Raw genomic sequence first — 21,994 nt, forward strand, 5'->3', positions numbered from 1 at the left:
GGTTTGAGTAGCACTGATTGGGTGAGTTCCCAGACCCTGAATAATGTCAGGCCTCACTGCTCTTCTCTATTATTAGCCCTGATGCATGCGGCGGTGTGTGGACTCATTATGGTTCTGGGGAGGCTGTGGTGGTTGTGCCAGCCCCATTCAATCCCAGGGCCTCCTTCAGAAGAATACCAACCACCATGTGAGTTAGATGGAAGGCTGGGAGGAGGCAGGCAGGGCCTGGGAGCTTCTGTCCCAGAAGAGCCTTAGCAAAGGCAGCTTGCTGTGGCCCCTTCTCCTGAGAGTCCTTCTATCACCCCACACTCTACCTGGCTGCTGCAGGGATGGAGTGTCCTCTCTATCCCCCATGGTTCCTAGGTGGGTTCTTCAACTGCATCCAGGAACCCAGTTTACACAGGAGCTGATTAACAAGAGCAAAGCATAAAACTTTATTAATTTCATATGTACATGCGGACCTTCACAGGACAGTGAGATGACCAAAGCACCCTCGTGGCAAGGGGTGACAGCCCAGATGGCCATCTGGATTCAGCAGCAGTGAGTTCCAGGGGTGTCACTTAGAGCCAGGAGGAGAGCAGGGGACTGGGGAGCTGGGCCAGCCCATCTGCTGCAGCCCAAGCACAGGCTCTGGTGAAGAAGGCCATTTCCCTGCCTTCCCGGCTTGCTGCATACAGACAGGCCGAGCCACCTTCTCCAAGGCTATCCTTTCTCAAATGATATCAGCTCAAAATCAGCAACAGACCAATGTGGCATATTTTGAGACAGTTCATCCTTAGCTCCTTCACTGCTATGTCTTTTCTTTCTCCAAATACGCATCCTGATTCACACCATTGTTTCCTTGGACATATTCTTGTTGGTCAATGGCCAATGGGAGACAGCTGACTGTGGTGGAAGTTTCAGTACCTGCCCTCCTGGGGGGAAAAAAAACTTGCCAGGTGCAAGATTGCATGTTTGAATGTATTTCATCGCATAGTTGAATAAGTAACCCTCAGAGTTTGCCCAGAAGTCATTGGGACACCTCCAGTGTGACCAGCTCAGGCAGGTCTTGCTCCATGTGCTCCAAACATCAGGCCCTTCAACATGCTGACCTTACAATGGCTAGTCAACTCCACATCCCCCTTCCTTGTCCACATCTGAGATCTAAGGATTTAAGTTTCCTTTGCCAAGTTGTCCACAAAATTTCTTGAAGCCTTATCCCATCACTCAGGCCCAGTGATCTCTCTTTAGGTTTGTCATCTCGAAAACAAAAACCTGCTTTTATTCATTCAATTCTAAACTCCCTTGCTGGGCGTGATGGTGAGCACCTGAAGTCCCAGCTACTAGGGAGGCTGAGGCAGGAGGATCATTGGAGAGCACAGTTAGGGGCCAGCTTAAGCAGCACATAGCAAAACCCCATCTTTTAAAAAAATAAATAAAGATAATCATTAAGTGCCAATCAGATTTGAAAACCAAGAAAACCAAATAATTTCCTGGTGTGAGTATTTCTAGACTGGTTGGAATAAACTGGGCTGCCAGGACCCAGAGGCCTGGGGACAGGGCGGAGCGGGGAGGGCTGGGTGTGGAGAAGTATGAGCTCTGGGCTAGGCTGGGAGAGCATCCTCGGGGTCCCAGAGTGCACACAGGAGGGAGAGGAGACCAAAAGGAAGGGGCAGGAGGGTCTCCTTGGAGGCAGCCTCCCATCTTGGGATGGGTGGTTTCTGAGTCCTGCACTGAAATCTGTCCAAAAGCTGGGGTCACCAGCGGCACACCAGCTCCAGTGAGGAAGGCAGCACCTGACCCGCTGGGAGTCGCCTTGGGCCAGGTCTGAAAGATCAGAGTTTTTTCTGGAGCCGGGCTCCTCGGTGTCTAGGGCAAAGCTGCTCTGACTACTGAGCTTCCACTGATTAGTCTAAAGAAAGGCATATGTGATTGGGGGTCACCCTGTATTTCAGGAGTTTAAGTTATTCTCTCATTTTATTTGTTTTTCCAGGCTGGGGACAGAACCCAGGGCCTGAAGCCCGCTGGGCATGCGCTCTGCCGCTCAGCTACTCCAGGCCCCTCATTCACATTCTGCTTCTCTGGGGACCTCATTGACATGGTGCTCCCTGAGGACTGGGACCTCACCTTTGTCCCGTGGCAAGCATACACACACACATACACACACACACACACACACACACACACACACACACACACGAGCCGCCAGCCTGGCACTTGGCAGTCGTGCAGAACGTGGCCAAGAGTGAACAGGGAAGGGGGAGGCGAGTGTTTTCACAGAGACCAGAAAATGGCGTGGAATGCATCAGCAGACACTGTGTCCTGAAGCCCAGAGGAGAATTCCAAGCAGTTGTCCCCTAAGTGAAATGCCATCGAGGACGCCAGCAGGAGAGCCATCTTAAAGGGTTCCTTGTGTGCAGCCCTTGGAAGGGCACTGGTGACATTTGCAAGAGCAGCAGCTCACACAGGGCAAGGTGTGGGCTGAGGAATGACGGGGGTGGCATCTATGTGAGGAGGAGGTGCTCCTTGGGAGACATTGGAATGATGGGTGGTGTCTATGCGAGGAGGGGGGCGCTCCTTGGGGGACATTGGAATGATGGGTGGTGTCTATGCGAGGAGGGGGGCGCTCCTTGGGGGACATTGGCTGCAAACCAAAGGAGAGTGGTAGAACCAGAGGCACAAGGTCAACAGGAACATTCAGGGAGAGGAGCTTGAGCGGAAGGGGGACATGGTGCAGGCAGATGGACGGAGGGCATGCACACAGGAGGAACAGGAAGTGAAGAGGAAGGGGGGCAGCAGGAGGAGGCAGGGAGGCCCCCAGCACAAAGGGAAGGGCAGGGTCTGGGCAGAGGAGAAGCAGGAGGAGAATGGGATGGTGAGGCTGCTGCGGTCAGCTTCGACCACGGCAGTGGACGCAGTGTGAGGCTGGGGTTTGAGCAGAGAGCAGAGGGCTTGGGAGAAACCAGTGGAGGGAAAGAGTTAGCAAGAACAAGCAAATGCACCACCAGGCAGCACTAAGGTCAGGCAATGGAAAGAGGCCAGCGTTTAGTGAGCACCTACTGTGTGCAGGTCCTTTCCACAGTTTCACTGACTTCTCCACACACCCCACGCAGCTGTCAGCCACCTCAGAGACAAGCAGTTAAGGACCATTCTTTAAATGCTGGCAACACCTTGAAAGTTGTGTTGGGGTCGGGCGAAAAGTCACAAGCCAAGAGAGACACGAACACACAAGACGCCAGCTCACACAAGACGATGATGGTGACCCAAAAAGCCTCCTGGGAGCTGGAGTTCCCGCCTAACACAGAAGAGCCCAAGAGGAGCCAGAGAGCGGTGGGAGAAGAGGGCATGGCCACCCACACACCAGCCTCACCCCTGCACACTGGCCCTGGGAGTGCCCACAAGCTTCCAGAGGACTCCACTGTTAGGGGCTGTTGGGGTCAGAGGGAAGAAGAGAAACTGGGAACATGTCGGGGCAGGGGACTGGGTACTGCCTGTAGGGACCTGAGGGTGACAGAGGCTGGACGGGGCATGAGAATGAGGCAGTGTGTGAGAACTGGGAGGGGCTTGGGGCCTGGAAGGAGAGTGGCCTTCTAGATCTTTTTTCTTTTCCTTTTTTTTTTTTTTTTTTTGTACTATGGGGATTGAACCCAGGGGGCTGAGTGGCTCTACCACTAAGTCACATCCCCAGCTCTTTTTATTTTTTTATTTTGAGACAAGGTCTGGCTAAGTTGCTGGGGTTGGCCTTGAACTTGCCATCCTCCTGCCTCAGCCTCCGCAGTCACTAAGATGACAGGTGGGAGCCTCAGCATGGCACCTTCTAGCATTTGTGTCTTGGGAGCTGGTCTAAGCTCTGGATACTACTGACTGTGGAATGTCCAGGAACAGACTTCCCGCTTCAGACCTCTCGTCCCTCAGACACGCACGCTTTAGCTCCGTCATCAATCGCACTACCTGAGAAGGATGGTGACGGACTAAGGAGACGTAAAGGGACATCGACAAGGTTCCGAGATGGTCCCTCCTTCGTGTCCTGAACCACGGAGAGGGCAGGCTCAGTGTGCTGGGAAACCCCATCTCTGATACCCTCTTCCCCGGAAGTCACGGGGCATTTGTTCTGGAACAAGTGTGATTTTTAGTGTTCTGGAACCAAGACACAAAGCCCCACCGGGCTTCCTCCAGCATGGTCCTGTAGTGAGTAGGTCAAGTGCAAGACCCCTCCTGGGACAGTGCAGCCCAGCCTCCTTGCATCTCCCCACAGATGTTACCTATAGCTCTGAAGCATCTTTGTGTGCACCAACATACAACTTTCCCCAGGTAAAAAGATTGTTTTTCCTCTCTTTTCTCTGTAGTAAAAATACACCCAAACTGAATGGAATATTGTAACAAAATCTTTTTAGTTGCGGGGATAGGGGACCACATTGCATGCAAATGAACATAAGTCTGCAATAAAAAAAAAAAAAAACAGAAACATTTCCTAGAAAACAACCCAGTTTTAAACTATAGGCAGGAGGAGAGTTTGTCAGTCTGTGCCACCTCCACTCATTTTCACCCCAGGAGTCGGCAGCAGATCTAAGGCTTCAGTTACCCAAGGGACAGGATGCGTGTTTATCACTGAAGAACTCAGAGTGAAGCACTGCCCAGTAGGTCAGGGCCAACAAAGAAGATAGGAGAGATAAGCAGCTGTGTACAGGGGACGCAGATGGGAAATCTCTGAACCTTCCTCTACATTTTGCTGTGAATATGTTATGGCATTCGCTGGTAAATAGGTGGAAATGGAGGATACCATGCTCAGTGAAATCAGCCAGACTCAGAAGGTCAATGGTCTAACATTTTCTCTCCTATGTGGAAGCTAGACCAAAATCAGGGGAAGGAAAGAGGGGGTATCCCAGGAAAACAGATAGCAGATGAGTAAAGTGTAAGACCATGGGGGAGGGAGGAGGGATGGGAAAAGGGAGGGAAGAGGGAAATGGAAGGACTACAGAATGAAATGGACCCAATGATTCACTACAGTGGGTTTCACCATCTATAAAGCACCAATTACAGTGAATAAATACATAGAATAATAATAGATCAGCAGAGTAAGGGGAACAGTGGGAGGGAAGAGGGGAGGGAAAGAAGAAGTACTGGGGACTGATATGGAGCAAATTATATTCTATGCATGTATGATTATGATGAAATGAACCTGCTATGATGTACAAGTATAACACACTTTTAAAAACATTTAAAAGAAAGAAAAAAAAGAAAACTGGGCCATGCCCAATGGCACATTCTTATAATCCCAGTGACATGGGAAGCTGAAGCAAGAGGATTACAAGTTTGAGGCCAGCCTGGGCAACTTAGTGAGACCTTGTCCCAAAATTAAAAATAATTAACTTGTTATTAAATAATTAAAATTAGGGTTGGGGATGTAGCTCGGTGGTAGAGCACTTGTCTAGCTCATGTGAGGCACTGGTTTTGATCCTCAACACCACATAAAAATAAATAAAGGTATTGTGTCGTGTACAACCAAAAAAAATGTTTTTAAATAATTAAATTAATTATTAAAATGTAGCTCAGCAGCAGAGTGCCTCTGGATTCAATTGCCACTACTAAAATATAAAATTAAATGAAAAGTAAAAAGAAAATTGGGGGAGAGGCTGGGGACATAGCTCAGTGGTGTCACCTACCCAGAATGCATGAGGGTCTGAGTTGGATTCCCAGCACTGAAAACAAACAAACAAAGTTCTTTGAGGGGGAGGGGAGATGTGCTGGAACATAGCCAGTGTCCCTTTCTCTCCTACAAGGGCACAGCTGCCTGGAGAGGGGGAGGAGAAGAGGCAGGGTTACCTCCCACAGGGCGCAGAAGCCCTCTCTCCTGCAGAGGTGAGGAGCCAGGCGACAATGAAGGCTTGGGTGCCTTCCTGTGGGACCTGGGGAACCAGTGAGCTCCTGGGTTCTTCCACAGACACCAACACAGAAGAACTGCATGATAGCAAAGTTAGTGTTCAGGCTCTAGAGGCCTCCTGGAGCAAACAAGAGACCCACATGAGCAGGCCCAGAACGGTCAGGCTACCCAGGAGAAGCCACAGGGGCTGGGGCAAAGCCAAGGCACAGTGGGCAGATGGGGTCTCAGCTTGGCCAATGTAGGACTCAGCCAAGGCCAAGGAGTATGGGCCTCTCTGGCCAGGTCCATTTGTGCAGACCCACACATGGAAAAAGGAACAGTTCGAGGTGGAATTGATTGAATTTTAAACCTGAAATGTATGAAAAATCACTAAAGTGTGAAATGAAGCATTTCCCGAGAAACTATTGCAATAGAGTTCTTTAGCAAGCACCAGTGAGATAACTTCTTCCTCCCCAGAGAGATGAAGCCCAGGCAGATGGACCTGCAGGACAAAGTACCTGAGGCCCTAAGATAAAGAAGTCATGGTTCTGACCTGGTGTCTGGCCTAGCACTGACAACTAGGTAAAAGAACAGACCCCTGATTTTCCAGTCTTCTCCTAAGAATGCAGCAAGGTACCGTCCACTTTATCAATGTATTCCCTGAATGAACTGGTTTGTGATTAACTTTGTTCTCTGCCCAAAGGGTCCTTGCAGGTCTTTGTTCTTCAGAACACGCCTTCAAATAACTCGAATCTGTGTTCCCAGGCCTAAGCTACTTATATTTGGTTCAGAACAATCTATCTTGTTTTTCTTTAAAGCAGAATTGATATTTTGCATCGACACAGGTGTGAAGAGTCTGAAAGTAAGTAGGTGCAGTTTTCTGCTATCAGGCGGGAGGTGAGGCAAGAAAGTTCAGTTATGAGGAAGTGAATAGAGTTGCATGTTGTACAACTGAATGTGCAGGTTGCAAAATATGACCTCTAGTCTAGCCTGCTAATTTCCACTCAGGCCATCAGGCTTAGAATTGGAAGTGCTGGACATTGATTTCATAGGTCAGAGGGGACATCGATTATTGAAGTACAATTCCTTACTCTCCAGAATCTATGAATGTGGGACCCTGAAAAGTGATTAAAAGGCAAACCAGGAAGAAATGTGAGTCTGTGAATTCTCAGAAGTTAAAGGTTCGGCTCAGCAAGAGAAGAAGGACTACCACATTAACCCCTTCCTCAAAGGCAAGTAACCATTTAGCAGATTTCCCCAGAGTAGGAAAAAGCACCTCCAGGGTTATAGTGGGAATAAGTGAGCAGTGATGTAACCTGGCGGTTAACAGCTCTGTGGGCACACAGCTTTGCAAGGATTACTAGAGGCATGTGTTGCTGCCTGTCCATGTGCAGGTCAGGTGGCACCCAAACACACAGCACTTGTCGGCCATCACCCACCTGACTCTGTGCACTACTGGGTGGTGCTGGCTGGCTCCCATCACTGCAGAAATGACCCCTCACTGCGGGGCCAGAGATGGCAGCAGGGTTGGCTCTGGCCCTGTGAGCTCTGTACTCCCCACTCCCCTGCGTGGTCTGGGCTGAAAGGAGCTCCTTGTGGTCTGTAGTATTGGGGTGCACAAGGTAAATCCCCTGGGTTCCCATTGGAACATGTAGCTTGGGATTTTGTAACAAAGACCCACAGCCTGCAAGGTTTCCATCGGGTGTGGGCAGGGCTGGTTTCTCCTAGGGTCTATCTCCTTGGCTTGCATATGATTGTCTTCAAATGATCTTTGCTGGTTCATGACCACTCCCAGTGTCTGTCTTTCTTTTCTTCTTCTTTTTGGATACTGCGGATTTAACTCAGGGGTGCTTTATTGCTGAGCCACATCCCTAACCCTTTTTATTTTTTTTTGAGACAGGGTCTTACATTGCTTAAGGACTCACTAAATTGCTGATGCTGGCCTTGAACTTGTGATCCTCCAGCCTCAGCCTCCTGAGTCACTGGCTTGACAGGTATGTACCATCCTGTCAGGCTCCCAGTGACTTTCTGTGTGTGCAAATTCCCTCTTCTTATAAGGACATCAGTCATCTTAAATTAGGGTTGGCCCTAACAACCCCAATTTAACTTAACTACCTCTTTAAAGGTTCTACCTCCATCTTCTCCTTGTATCCGATTCTCTAGCTTCCCCGAGTTGCTCTGAAACCTAATCTTATTCTGGTTTGTTTCATGGACTGCTACTGGACCCTGCACATGCCCAGAAGGCATCGCATGACTCCAGCAGTGCTTGCAAAGCTCTGTGCCCATAGAGCTGTTAAAAAGTTCTCCACCAGGTTACTTCACTATTCATTCTGGGGTCAGAACTTCAGCGTGTGGATTTTGTGGGAGGGGCACAGTTCAGCCCATAATATCAATCTTCTACAGTAAAGTTAACACTGGACAGAATTGTCCTGGGACTGCTTCTAGGGACTTAGATGAGATGAAATAAACCAAAAATTTATTCAGTGTCCAAGTCAGCTCTGGAGAATAAGATCAGATTTCAGAACAACTGGGGAAGCTAGAGAAACCGATAGAAGAAAACTCTGCCTGAGATTTTGCTTATTTAGCCTTTGCTGTGTTCCAGAGAAGACCAGGGGAGGGGCTCCTAGGACAATAAGGACATGCAGTCCATCTTGATGCCCCCCACCCTCCCCTGTCACCCCCGGCCTACACACTGTGCATGTGATCTCCTGAGGACCAGAGCACCCACCAGGCTGTAGGTGGGAAGTGGGAAGTTAGCAGAGCTCAGGACTCTGAGGTTTGTCCTGCAAGATGCAACGTGCAGAGGACATCTAAGGCAGGGTGGTGAAGGATCCTCATTAAGGCAGGAGAGATTTGCATTATCTGTTAGAAAAAGATGATGTTGTTTTCGATGACTAACAGATTTATTAAGTACCTATTATGTGACAAGCAACATGCTGATCTTGGAGGTCAGTCACATTGGTGCTTGAGTGACCAGCCTTTTTTGTTTTTTGGAACTGGGGATTGAACCCAGGGGCTCTACCACTGAGCTACACCCCTCCCCCCTTTTTAAAATAAAGATCTTTTTATGTCTTTGTTTATTTTTATTGCTGTTGTATTTATTATAGTAATATTTTTTATTAGTTTTTTTATGGTGTTGAAGATTGAACCCAGTGCCTCACATGTGTTAGGCAAGTGCTCTACCACTGAGTCACAACCCCAGTCCCCCTTTTAACCTTCTATTTTGAGGTAGGGCCTTGCTAAGCTGCTCAAGCTGGCCTCGAATTTGGGATCCTTCTTCCTCAGGCTTCCCCGTTGCTGAGTGCCAAACACACGTATATTCCCTCATATAATAGCTACAGAGACCACTTTATAGTTGAGAAAAGGGGCTTCGAAGGCTGGGGATGTGGCTGGGCTGGGGATGTGGCTCAAGCGGTAGCATGCTCACCTGGCATGTGTGCGGCCTGGGTTCCATCCTCAGCACCACATACAATAAAGATGTATGTCCGCTGAAAACTAAAAAAAAAAAAAAAATTAAAATTCTCTCTCTCTCTTAAAAAAAAAAAAAAGGGGGCTTCGAAGGCATTTGTAACTTTCACACAGCAAGGAAGAAAGCACCTCAATTCAGGCAAGTCTGGCTGCTCCAAACTTAACATCTTTAAAAAGTCACACTATTGTGCCTTAAGACATTTGTCAGTTAGAAAAGGAAGTTATCAAGTCTTTCAATGTAGATGTTTAGATATGCTGAGATCCATAATAAAAGTTTATCAAAAGATATAAAGAAGCTTCCTGGTTGGGTCACAGTTCAGAGAGGAAGGAGAGAGATTCAGAAAAGGGAGCTGAGAAGAGGCCAAAGAGAAATTTCATCACTTCCTGACAATGATCTCTAATGAAAACTTGTAGCCTGGCACCCTGGCACATGGCTGTAATCCCAGTGACTCGGGAAGCTGAGGCAAGTTCAAAGCCAGCCTCAGCAATTTAGCAAGGCCCTAAGCAACTTATCCAGACCCTGTCTCAACAAAAAATTAAAAAGGATGGGGATGTAGCTCAGTGGTAAAGCATCCCTGGTTTCAATCCCCAGAACCAAAATAAATAAATAAAAAATAAAACACGAAAAGGACTGAGGATATAGCTCGGTGGTAGAGCATCCCTGGGTTCAGTCCCCAGCACAGCAACACACACACAAAACCTGCCATGAAGATCAACCACTGAGCTCATTTCGTTTTAAAACGAATCACTCGCAGAATACAACAATTACTAATAGGGCATTATGTAAAATTGTGGATGTGTAACCGACGTGATTCTGCAATCTGCATTTGGGGTAAAATTGGGGGTTCATAACCCACTTCAATCTAATGTATGAAATATGATATGTCAAGAGCTTTGTAATGTTGTGAACAACCAATAAAAAAATTTAAAAAATAAAAAAAATTAAAAACAAACAAACAAACAAAAAAATAAAACGAATCACTCAGCATAAGAAGGATGGAGTAGAGCACCCCTTTGCCTGTCCTAAACTGGCCAGGGCGATCCTTGGTCTCCTCTTCTGAACCATAAGATGAGCCGGGTTCATGAGATAAGCCCTAAATCTGTCCCTAAGTCTACCTTCCTACTTCCTCCTGCTGTTTGGAATTTTTGTCCCAGAACGGTACACCTAAAGTTTCTCCACAAATGCCCACTCCCATCCTTAGGTTAACTGAGTGAACAACCGTCCCTTCAGGGTTCCTACACAAACTCATCGTCTCCCCAGGCTCTGGGAAGGGCCAAGCCAGAATGCTTCCACGGAGTCAGCAGCTTTTGTAAAAGGGCTGGGCTGAGCTGCTCCGCGTTAAACTCTTGGACACCGCCGTTCCTCTCAGGAAATGCCTGGAATTCACTTTTTCATGGTGCCAGAGGTGGAAGCCTTGCGGTTTAAAGGGTCATCCTCACTACGGACAGGCTGGCCACAGTCACAGTCCAGGCTCAAGTTCCAGTTTTGATTTTGAGCAGTTCCCGCACCCCGGTGACTGTCAAGTGGGTTGGGCTGCAGCCTGAATGGCAGCTCCTGTGCATCCAACCCGCCTACCTGCTGCCCACAAGGGACCCGAGCAGGCGGACGTCCAGCGACCTCCGCGGACAAACAGCGACTGGTTGGAAGGTGCGGGCCAGATCGCCGCTGCGCGCAGAGGCGCCCTGGGATGGACGGTGGTGGGCAGAGCCGTGGCCTGGCGCCTGCGCTCACCCGGCAGCAGCCCACCGGGACCCAGCCCCGCGTCCCCAACCCTCTGCCCGGCCAGCGCCCACCGGGGCGCGGGGCCCTGTGAGACCGCGCGGGGCCCTGCGGGAGGCGCGGGGCGGGGCCTTAGGGGCGGGACGCCCGGCTGCGTGCGGGGGTGGGGAGGGTGGGGTCGACGCCCAGGGGCGTTCGGGGCACGCCCAGTGGGGCGGGCCGGGGGCGGGCCTCGAGGCGCGGCTACCCGGGCCACGGCCCCCCACGCTTCCCTTCCTGCGGGCTCGGTGGTGCGGCGTGCGGTGGTACGGGCGCGAGTTGGCGGGAACGCGAGGAGGGCGTGCGGAGCCTGGCATCCGGGCGGCGGGAGCCGGGGTCCCTCTTGGATCCTGGAGGACGGCCGGAGGTGGCGGGACCCGGCGAGGCCGTGATGAAGCCGGGCGGCGAGGACAAGGCGGCGCTCGCTGGGGGCCCCTGGGAAGAGTGCTTCGAGGCGGCCGTGCAGCTGGCGCTGCAGGCGGGACAGGTGAGCGCGGTGGCCGCGGGCGGGCGCGCGGGCGCGTCACCCTCACTCGGAGCTCTGGGCGTCCCGCAGAAGTCCCGCGGGGCGAGGGCCCGGCTCCCGGAGCGAGGCGTGCGCTGGGGTCCTGTGCGCAGCAGTGCGCGCCGCACCGGACGAAGTGCTGGGACGTGATGGGGGAGCGAGTTCTTTGTGTTTGCTCCGGGGACACCTCCTTCCCTGCCCCTTCTCCACCCAGCAGCCCGAGGCAGTGAGGACCTAGTGGGTGCGTGGGGCGGGGGCGCCCCCTCTCCTTTGCCAGTTGGATGGTAGCTGCAGCGTGCTTGACCTTGGCGTTCGGGAGAGTCACTTTATCAAGGCTACAAGACCGCAGCTGCTGTTTTAAGGACCTTTGAATTGATCCAGTGGCCAGGTCAAGGTTACCCCAGCTTTAAGCCCCAGGCGCTGGCAGAGCTGGCGGGGCTGGTGCTGGGTTGTCTTTCTCCAGGCATCCGGGTCCAAACTTGCTCCGGCCCACAAACTGAAAGTGGTTTCACGCAGTGATTGGCCCAGACTCAGCCTTCAGGAGGAACTTGTTAGGATGCCGAAAGGATGAAAAACAAGCCATAGGACTGAAGAAACCCAGCCACGAGGATTTAAAACAGGAGCGGAGCTTCTCTCCTTCCTCCTGTGCATTTTTGTATTCGTTTCCTGCGTGGTCCCCGGTTCCTGCAGTGCAGCCGCACGTAGTAGGGAGCGCCGGCACGCAGTAGGGAGCGCCGGCAGTGTGGCAGGGATAAGGGGGCCTCCCGCTGGGCCTAATTTGAGTAGGAAGAAGCCTTGTCCCAAGTTTAGCTTGTTAAGGTCTGTGCTTGGGCTCGGAGGAGGGGTGTGGGCAGATTGGCCTTCCAAAGAAAAGGCGTTTTTCTTTTCGTTCTAAAAGTCCGAAAATGCTCTAAAGATGCTGGAGTTAAAAAGCGTTTCACTTTGCTAAAGGAGAAGTGGGGACCCCAGTCCCAGCTGCACAGGCGGTAAAGCCAGAGCTTCAGGGCAAACATTCTTCTTGGAAAGCAGATCCACTTGTGTCTGCAAGCCAGAGCTGGCCCGCCCTCCTTCCCCCAGCCTCACTTTGCTTCCAGATCCCGCATCCTCAGAATAGTTAGGAACTTTAGGATTTTATTATAAAACTTGGCTTCCTTGGGGCTTTGAGGGGATGACAGTTTAGGATTCAGTCACTGTAGTGTGAGCTGGTGAGTTGTTACAGGTTTCAAATTTAGATTTTGAAGAACAGAAGTCTTTTTTTTTTTTTTTTGAATTTTATTTCACTTTATTTTATATTTTCATACAAAGTATATTATTTTTTTATTGTTGGTCGTTCAAAACATTACATAGTTCTTAATATATCATATTTCACAGTTTGATTCAAGTGGGTTATGAACTCCCATTTTTACCCCGTATACAGATTGCTGTATCACATCAGTTACACTTCCATTGATTTACATATTGCCATTCTAGTGACTATTCTCTACTCTCCCCCTTCCCCTCCCCTCCCCTCCCCTCCCCTTTTCTCTCTCTACTCCCTCTACTGTAAATCATTTCTTCCACTTGTATGATTTTTCTCTTACCCCTCCTTTCCTCTTATATGTAATTTTGTATAACCCTGAGGATCACCTTCCATTTCCTTGCGATTTCCCTTCTCACTCCCTTTCCCTCCCACCTCTCATCCCTGTTTAATGTTAATCTTCTTCTCAAGCTCTTCATCCCTACCCTGTCCTTGGTTACTCCCCTTATATAAAAGCAGTCATTTGGCCTTTGTTTTTTAAGGATTGACTAGCTTCACTTAGCATAATCTGCTCTAATGCCATTCATTTCCCTCCAAATTCCATGATTTTGTCATTTTTTAAAGCAGAGTAATACTCCATTGTGTATAAATGCCACATTTTTTAATCCATTCATCTATTGAAGGGCTTCTAGGTTGGTTCCACAATCTTGCTATCGTGAATTGTGCTGCTATGAACATCGATGTAGCAGTGTCCCTGTAGCATGCTCTTATTAGGTCTTTAGGGAATAGACCGAGAAGGGGAATAGCTGGGTCAAATGGTGGTTCCATTCCCAGCTTTCCAAGAAATCTCCATACTGCTTTCCAAATTGGCTGCACCAATTTGCAGTCCCACCAACAATGAACAAGTGTACCCTTTTCCCCGCATCTTCTCCAGCACTTGTTGTTGTTGGACTTCATAATGGCTGCCAATCTTACTGGAGTGAGATGGTATCTTAGGGTGGTTTTGATTTGCATTTCTCTGACTGCTAGAGATGGTGAGCATTTTTTCATGTACTTATTGATTGATTGTATGTCCTCCTCTGAGAAGTGTCTGTTCAGGTCCTTGGCCCATTTGTTGATTGGGTTATTTGTTATCTTATTGTCTAATTTTTTGAGTTCTTTGTATACTCTGGATATTAGGGCTCTATCTGAAGTGTGTGGAGTAAAGATTTGTTCCCAGGATGTAGGCTCCCTGTTTATCTCTTATTGTTTCTTTTGCTGAGAAAAAACTTTTTAGTTTGAGTAAGTCCCATTTGTTGATTCTAGTTGTTAACTCTTGCGCTATGGTGTCCTATTGAGGAATTTGGAGCCCGACCCCACAGTATGTAGATCATAGCCAACTTTTCTTCTATCAGACGCCGTGTCTCTGATTTAATATCAAGCTCCTTGATCCATTTTGAGTTAAGTTTTGTGCATGGCGAGAGAAAGGGATTCAGTTTCATTTTGATGCAAATGGATTTCCAGTTTTCCCAACACCATTTGTTGAAGATGCTATCCTTCCTCCATTGCATGCTTTTAGCCCCTTTATCAAATATAAGATAGTTGTAGTTTTGTGGATTGGTTACTGTGTCCTCTATTCTGTACCATTGGTCCACCCGCCTGTTTTGGTACCAGTACCATGCTGTTTTTGTTACTATTGCTCTGTAGTATAGTTTGAAGTCTGGAACAGAAGTCTTAATTAAAAAAAAAAAAAATTTACAAATGTTCCTATAGAGCTTGCAGTATCACAGGCCAGTTCTCCACGGTCTTGTGAATTTTAACTTATTTAAAAGGTCATTTATGTTTTTACAGCATGTCAACACAACAAAGAAGCTTTAAAAAAACAAGGATGGGGGATAAAGATGCTGCCATTAGGAGTCTGGTCAGGAAACCCTGAACTCTGGGCCTCCTTGTGGGCATTATGCTGATGCTGCCCGCCTGGCTGGCAGCGGGTGAGAGAATAGTCTGACAGGGCCAGACATGGCCACACAAGGTCATCATAACCGGTGCAGAGAATGAGGGTCTTTAACTCACACTCCTATAGTGATCTGGGTGCTGGCTGGAGACACAGCCTTCCAACAGACCACCCAGGGAGGAAGGAGAGCAGGCCCCACTGCCCACCCTCTCACCTGTACCCAGCACCCTGCTGTCCTGTTAGGGGCTTCTTCTGAGGCCAAGAGTCTGATGCCAAAAGGTAGGGGAGCAGAGAGACAACCTCCCAAGAGGTGGGCTTTGTTGCTTCTGGTCAGTGGAGGCTGGTTCCAGCCAAGGCGCCCTGGGAATCTGCCAGACCTCTCTCTACCCCATCCCTTGCCCCTGTTCCCTCAGCTTCCCTGCCCTCCTCCCTGGTTTTCCACCTCCCTTTCCTTCAGCAGCTCTGGGAGCCACCCTGACCCTCCAGTCCCAGCCTTTATGCCTTTGCAGGAACCTCTTCCTGGCTGGTAGGCCACAGCCTCCACCCACTCCACTGCTGGTTCAAAAAGCAACAGTCACTAACTTGAGTGTTTATCACATGCAATGTACTTTATGTTTTTTTAATTCTCCTGGGGGTGGTGGTGTCAGGTTTCTTTAGGCTTGAAGCTTAGGCAACTTAGGGGGCCCTCTTTAAGAAAATACTAATTTACAAATTCCAATTTAGATACAAAAGTCATTTATTTAGAATATGAACAGTCACAAGTGGTAGCCCATGCTTAGCATCCCAAAGACTCAGGAGGCTGAGGTAGGAAGATCTCAAATTTGAGGCCAGTGGCAGCAATTTAGTGAAACCTTTGGCAACTTAGTGAGACCCTGTTTCAAATTAAAAAATAAAAAGGACCAGGAATGTGGCTCAGTGGTAAAGTGCCCCTGAGTTCAATCCTCAGTACCCCAAAACAACAACAACCAACCAAACAAAAAATCAGCAGTCACAACTATGCATTTTAAGATTAACAAATTCTGCCAATGTGTCAAAACATAAAAAAAAAAATTTGTTTGCTGCTTCTCATTATTCTATGTTTTTCATCTTCTTTTTGGCTTCATATTCTTTGCATCTTTGAATGACTATGATTTTTTTTCCATTTTCTTTTGTGGTGTTGAGGATGGAACCCAGTACTTAGAGCATGGTAGGCAAGCACTGTACTACTGTTACACCCCAGCCCTTGTATTTCCTTCCTCCCTTCTTTTGAGCCAAGGGACACTCTCCTCCTGAGCTATGTCCCTAGCCCTTTTTCCTTTGAGACTAAGTTTTCAAGGTTGGCCTCCAACTTGTGATCCTCCTGTCTCAGCTTCCAGGGTTGTTGGGATTCTAGATGTGTACCATGGCTCCTGGCTGCCCTTACTGTATTTTCTATGGAGGGAGTAGAAAGGTAAACTCAGCCTTTCCTGTAGCATGGCTGATGGAAATTTATTACCAATAGTCTGCAAAAGTCATTACTGGTAAACAAATATGTGTTTAAGGTTGTCATCAAATTGAGAACTTTCTGCCAATTTTCTTTTCTGTGTTAACATTTTATATGCTAGTGTAAGACATGGAAGACTCTTCCACAGACTTGCGCCTGGGTCTTGCAGTGGAAGCCTCATTTCCCCTGCAGTCTCCACTCTACCACGCGGCCTGCGCAATGGTTGCATTAATGAGGTTCTAGGCATAAAGTTAGTTAGAAGAGATCGAAATAAAACACACAGACTCAGTTACCTTATTTCTATTGCTAGGTCCGAGACGGCTCCCCTCTCTGGTTCCCTCCTCTAACTGCCCAGCAGGGCAGCAAGGATTACTCTGGGCTAGCAGGAGAGAGAGAGAGTGAACACGCCGGGGAGTAGCCTTTTATTGGGGAACAAGAGATTCAGGGGAGAATTCCATCCAATGAAGGTTGAGGGGGGGCTGCACTCCAAGGTCAGGGTCAGTGATTGGGTCCCCGGGGTCAGTGGTCAGGCACACCCCCAACACGGATGGGCTCTCTCATCAGGAAAGGGCCGGGAAAGCTTAGACACAGCCAAAGCGCCTCAGGCCCTTAACAGGAGTCACCCAATCACGTGTCAGAATGGCTTCCCACACTCCACTGCCAGCGGCCACACATGGGCTCACGTGCTCTTCTGGGGTCTTGCCTGGTGGTGCTGACAGCACCAGGCAGGACCCCAGAAGAGCCAGGTCAGTCCAGTGGAAGATAGGACAGGCGTTTTGGACACCACTCCTGTAGAGGATGGCTAACGGGAAGTACAGGTGTGGCTGTACACCCCACAGACAGACCCTACCAACCACAGCAAGTGTGCCTGGCCAAAGCTGCCCCTGCCCGGGGAGGTGGGAGGTCACTGTGGAAAGAGGCGAGGTTGGCGCAGCTGTCAGAGCAGCTGATCTGTGCCCATCCGTCCGAGGTGAGCATTCAGAGATGAGCATTGGCACTTGGAAAGGCAGAGCACAGCAGGAGAACAATACCCATGGTGCCATCCTGGAATTCCTGTCTTCCCTGGTGGCCTCACCCCTTAGCAGGTTGCATTTCCCCAGGCCATTGTCCTGATACCTGGAGGGGCTTGGCCAGGCCCACTGGCATTTTCTTTTTTTTCTTTCTTTTTTGGTGCTGGGGATTGAACCTGGGGTGCTTCACCACTGGGCCAGGCCCCCAACCCTTTTTGTGTTTAGAGACAGTGTCTTGCTGAGTTGCTTAGGGCCTTGCTGAGTTGCTGAGGTGGCTTTGAACTTGAGATTCTCCTGCCTTGTCCTCCTCAGCTGCTGGTTTCTTTCCTCCTCTTTTTGTGGGGCTGAGTGGAACTCCAGGTGAGTGCCCAGTGAGCTCCTGGCCCTGCCATTCTTCCTTGTGTCCCGGCTACCTCCACTGGGGTGCCCTCGCTGTGAGTGTGATTCCTGGGGGAGCAGGGTATTGCAGTGTATAGCATTCCTTTCTTTCTTACGCAACTTTTGTTTTCCTTAAAGTTAAAAGAAAGTGTGTGTGTTTTTTCATTTGCTTGGTTTTCTTTCTTTCTTTTTTTTAAAGAGAGAGTGAGAGAGGGGAGAGAGAGAGAGAATTTTTAATATTTATTTTTTAGTTCTCGGCGGACACAACATCTTTGTTGGTATGTGGTGCTGAGGATCGAACCCGGGCCGCATGCATGCCAGACGAGCGCGCTACCGCTTGAGCCATATCCCCAGCCCCATTTGCTTGGTTTTCTATACGTAGAAATGTATGGTCAACTGTCCATCTTCCCGACAGGATTTTTATGTATGGTGGTGCTGGGGATGCAACCTGGGGCCTTGCATGAGCTAGCACAGGCCCCACCACTGAGCTATGCCCCCGCCCCCCAGCAGAGTTTTTAAAATTAATATCCATGAACTATTCGAATTAATGGGTTTCAATGTGACCTTTGCAAGGAGCATTGATCATGCCTTGGTCATGACCATCATCCTACCCTCTCACACCCTCTCTTTCCCCCACCCCTGCCTTGTCTCAGTAGTCCAACTTGCAGGTCACCTGTATTTTTTGGTTCTGCACAAAAGAGAAAACGTGAGACACTTGTCTTTCTGCACCGACTTGTTTCCAGTTCTGTCCATTTTCCTGCAAATGACAGGCTTCCATTCTTCCTCGTGGCTGGACGAATACTTGATTGTGTCTATTTACCATGTTTTCTTTATCCATCCCTCTGGGGGCAGCACCTAGGCAATTCCGCATCTTGGCTGTTGTGAATAGTGGGTACAGGTTCCCGTAAATACAGGCACAGGTGTCTCTTGTATTCTGACTTCTTTTCCTGCCAATATAAACCCAGGAGTGGGATAACTGGATCATGTGATATTTTTAGTTTTTTGTGGAACTTCCATACTATACTAATTTACACTCTAGTAACACTATATAAGTGTTCCTAGTCGGCATTTTTTTTAATGATAGCCATTGTACCTGAAGTGAGGTGTAAAATAAAATTTTAATTTGCATTTCTCTGATGGCTACACATGTTGAGAATTTTTTTATATATTTATTGGCCATTTGCTATATACCCAGCCTCTTTTATATTTTATTTTGAGACACCGCCTCACCAAGTTGCTCAGGTTGGCCTTCAACTTGCACTCCTCCTGCCTCGGCCTCCTGAGGCACCAGGATGACAGGTGTGTGTCATCACACCCAGCTGCTGTTCCTCTGGATGTTAATCATCTGTAGATGAATAGCTGCAAAGGTCTGTGGCTGCAGGAACCTTCCTTTGACGCAACCCCACTGGTCAGTTCCTGTTTTGTTTCTTGAGCTGTTGGAGTCCTGTCCAGGAAGGAGCTCATTGCCTGTGCCGGTGTGAAGAGGTTCCTCTGTTTTTGTCTCATGATTTCAACTCTGGGTCTCACGTTAAGGTCTTTGATGACGAGTGCTGTGGGAGAGAGGGCTCTGGTTTCAGTAGTGTGGACCTCGCTTTTCCCAGCACCAGCTTGCCACTTAGGCTGGCCCCTGTGGAGGGTTGGTGGGCTGGAGACCTGTGGACTCCTTCCTGGGTCTCCGCTGGTTCCTTTGGTCTGTGCATCTGTTGTGTGTCAGTGCCCTGCTGTTTTGTCCTGTGGTGTTTGTTGCTGTTGTTTTGTGGAACTAGAGAAGGAACCCAGGGCCCCAGGCTTGTTAGGCAAGCACTCCACCACCAAGCTACATTCCCAGCCCTTTCTTTTTTTTTTTTTTTTTTTTCTACAGGGTCTTGCTAAATTGCTCAGGCTGGCCTCCAACTCTGCAATCCTCCTGCCTCAGCCTTTGAGTTGCTGGAATTTCAGGTGGGCCTGGCTGTATGTTTTGAAATCAGGTATGGTGATGCCTCCAGGCTACACCTTCTGCTCAGGGTGACTTTGCTATTCCAGGTCTTTGTGTTTCCATGAGAACTGATTTTTTTTTTTTTCCAACTCTGTGAGGAATGCCTTAGTGCTCTAATGGGGACCATGAATGTGCAAACTGCCCTGGCCCTCGAGCTTGAGCCACCTGAGGGGTCTGACTCAGAGGGCCTGGAGGAGCTGGGCACCAGCATTCCTAGGGTTTGCAGCTGGCTCTGGGGCTAGTGTAGGCCAGACTCTGGGGAGCACTGCTCTGTGGGTGCGTGGCCCTTCATGCTTGGCTCTCGAGGAATCTCTGGGTGATGTCCAGGTTGGAGCTGAGATGACTAACGTGAATGACCTTGCCTGTGTCTTTTGATTATGTATGAATGCATTTTGCTGGGGATTGGAATTTCTGTTTCATGACCTGGAATGGAGATTTTGCTAAGTGGTTCTTGAGAGGGGTGTCCAGGTCACGCTCCTTGCCCAGGTGGGTCGGGCGCCCAGGCTCTTTATCCTCCACACTGTGGCCCTGGTGTTTTACTGCGGTTTATTCATCTAGTTATTTAGTGTTGTGGTGCTGGATGGAACCCAGGGCCTCCAGCATGCTGGGAAGCCTGCACCAGCTGGTTATTGTGGTTTTAAATGCTTTTACATGTTTATCGACCTCTGTGATGTTGTTTGTTTTTAGAATGGGGTACAAAAACAGTGATTAGAAATATAGTTATTCACCCAACAGTGTTTGTCCAGCAACTCTGGACTTAGCCTTTGCTCCAAGTGTGGTATGCAGTTTGGGGTTGAGTGCCATGTGGCCCAGAGAGACCTAGTTTGGGGGGCTGAGGTGACAGTTTGCTATTGGATTGGATGTAGGGGCAAGACAACAAGAAGCATCCAGGATGACTTCAAAGGTCCACATCAAACTGGGCACAATGGCACATACCTGTGATCCCAATGGCTTAGGAGGCTGACTCAGGAGACTGAGACAGGAGGATTGTAAGTTCAAGGCCAGCCTCAGCAACTTAGTGAGACATTCAGCAACTGAATAAGACCCTGTCTCAAATTAAAAATGGCTGGGGATGGGGCTCAGTGGTAAAGCCCCTAAGTTCAATCCCAAGTACTCCCAAAACAAACTTTGGTCCCTGAAAATCTCTGGTCGAACAGGTTGCCATGTCCCCAAGATGACCTTCACCTTCATGTGGGAGGTGAAGGTCAGGGTTTAGCTCTGGGAATGGGAGGGAGGAGCTGCTGGTGGTTTCCAAGTGGGGAGGTTGAGTGTGCCCAGAGCCAGAGAAAGGCTGAGAGATGTAGCATGGAAGTCACTGGTGGGTGGCATTTAGGGCTGAGTTTGTCCCTGTGGTGAAGAGAGCAGGCTTGTCCACCCATGAGCTCCACCATAGCATGGTCAGGGAGATTCCCGAAGGCCAGGTGTGGGTTGTCTTGGGTGGTGCCCTTCTCTGAAGAGACTCCCACTGCCCAGCCAGCACTGACTCACCTGTTGCTGGAGGAAGTGGGGAGGCAGGTTGTGATCTTGGGCTCCCTTGTCCATCCCCAGTCCCTGTGTCACCTGTCCCCATGTCCCAGTTCCTGCTTGGCTCTACAGGGTGGGTCTGTCTGCATGAATGTTCTAAAACTTTCCCCACCATTGAAAACATGAGCAAAGAGAGTGTCCTGGTGATGCAGCTGGTCTTCCAGTGTCCAGCCCACGGTCCTAACCTGGCCCGAGAGGACACCTGTTGTTTTCCGTAGATAACGTTGTGAGAAAAGTGACATTTTTATGCCCATTTTGCTAACAAAAGCTTTCCGAGGAAAATGGCAAGGAGTGCCTTCCTTCCCAAGGTCATCGCACCTGCGGCCTTCTGCCCCTTGGGCATGCCAGGTGTCCTGGCCTCCGTGGGCCTGAGAGGGGCACTTGGTAACCCAGCTGAAGGTCTGCCTAGTGGAGACCGTGCCTCAGGGGTGGGGAGAGGCAGTAGTAGCCAGGGGAAGGTCGTGGTGAGCTCCAGGCCCCGCTCCCCAGTCCTAGGATAGAGGGCTGGGTGGTGGCCCAGAGGCCCTGGGACCGGAGGGGGGAAGAGGATAGGAGTTGGCCCTGTCCTGTCTGAGGCCTCGTGTTGGGTCCGAACCTCAGGCTGGCCTGGTTTGCAGCTTCTTTCCTCTGGAAGGCGAGGGAAGGATTCAGCCGGTGAAGGTGTCGTGAGCTGGAGCTTGAGGCTAAGCCAGTCTCAGGATCCTCCTGTCACTGTCCCAGCTCCCTCCCAGCCTGCTGGGGCCACCACAGGTGTCCCAGAGGTGGAAGCCAGTCACAGCAGCAAAGAGGAACATGAGGGTAGGGGTCACGCCAGGGCCTGGGAGGTGGGGACAGCTTCCTGAGTTGTGCCCTGTCAAAGGCCAGTCGGCTGGAGAGCTGGCAGTGGGCTCGGGAGAGCAGAGGG

The 21,994-nt window shown here is 49.6% G+C and overlaps 1 protein-coding gene and 1 long non-coding RNA gene across 2 annotated transcripts in view; one reads left to right on the top strand and one right to left on the bottom strand.

Annotated features, from left to right (window-relative positions):
* Positions 1 to 428: 428 nt before the first annotated feature.
* LOC308631894 lies at positions 429 to 11,135 on the bottom strand. Its single transcript, XR_014018379.1, has 3 exons — positions 10,884 to 11,135; positions 9,267 to 9,334; positions 429 to 914 (listed from the first exon to the last, which is right to left on the bottom strand). It is a non-coding gene; the product is annotated as an uncharacterized lncRNA (long non-coding RNA).
* A 178-nt stretch (positions 11,136 to 11,313) lies between these two features.
* IMPA2 (inositol monophosphatase 2) overlaps positions 11,314 to 21,994 on the top strand; it is a 43,380-nt gene continuing 32,699 nt past the window's right edge. The window contains exon 1 of the mRNA XM_081263444.1: positions 11,314 to 11,553. Within this exon, the coding sequence (XP_081119570.1) occupies positions 11,458 to 11,553 (96 nt within the window). The 5' untranslated portion in view covers positions 11,314 to 11,457. The remainder of the gene's footprint in view (positions 11,554 to 21,994) is intronic.

This window comes from Spermophilus citellus, assembly GCF_964194105.1.
Source record: "Spermophilus citellus genome assembly, chromosome: 12".
Classification (NCBI taxonomy): domain Eukaryota; kingdom Metazoa; phylum Chordata; class Mammalia; order Rodentia; family Sciuridae; genus Spermophilus; species Spermophilus citellus.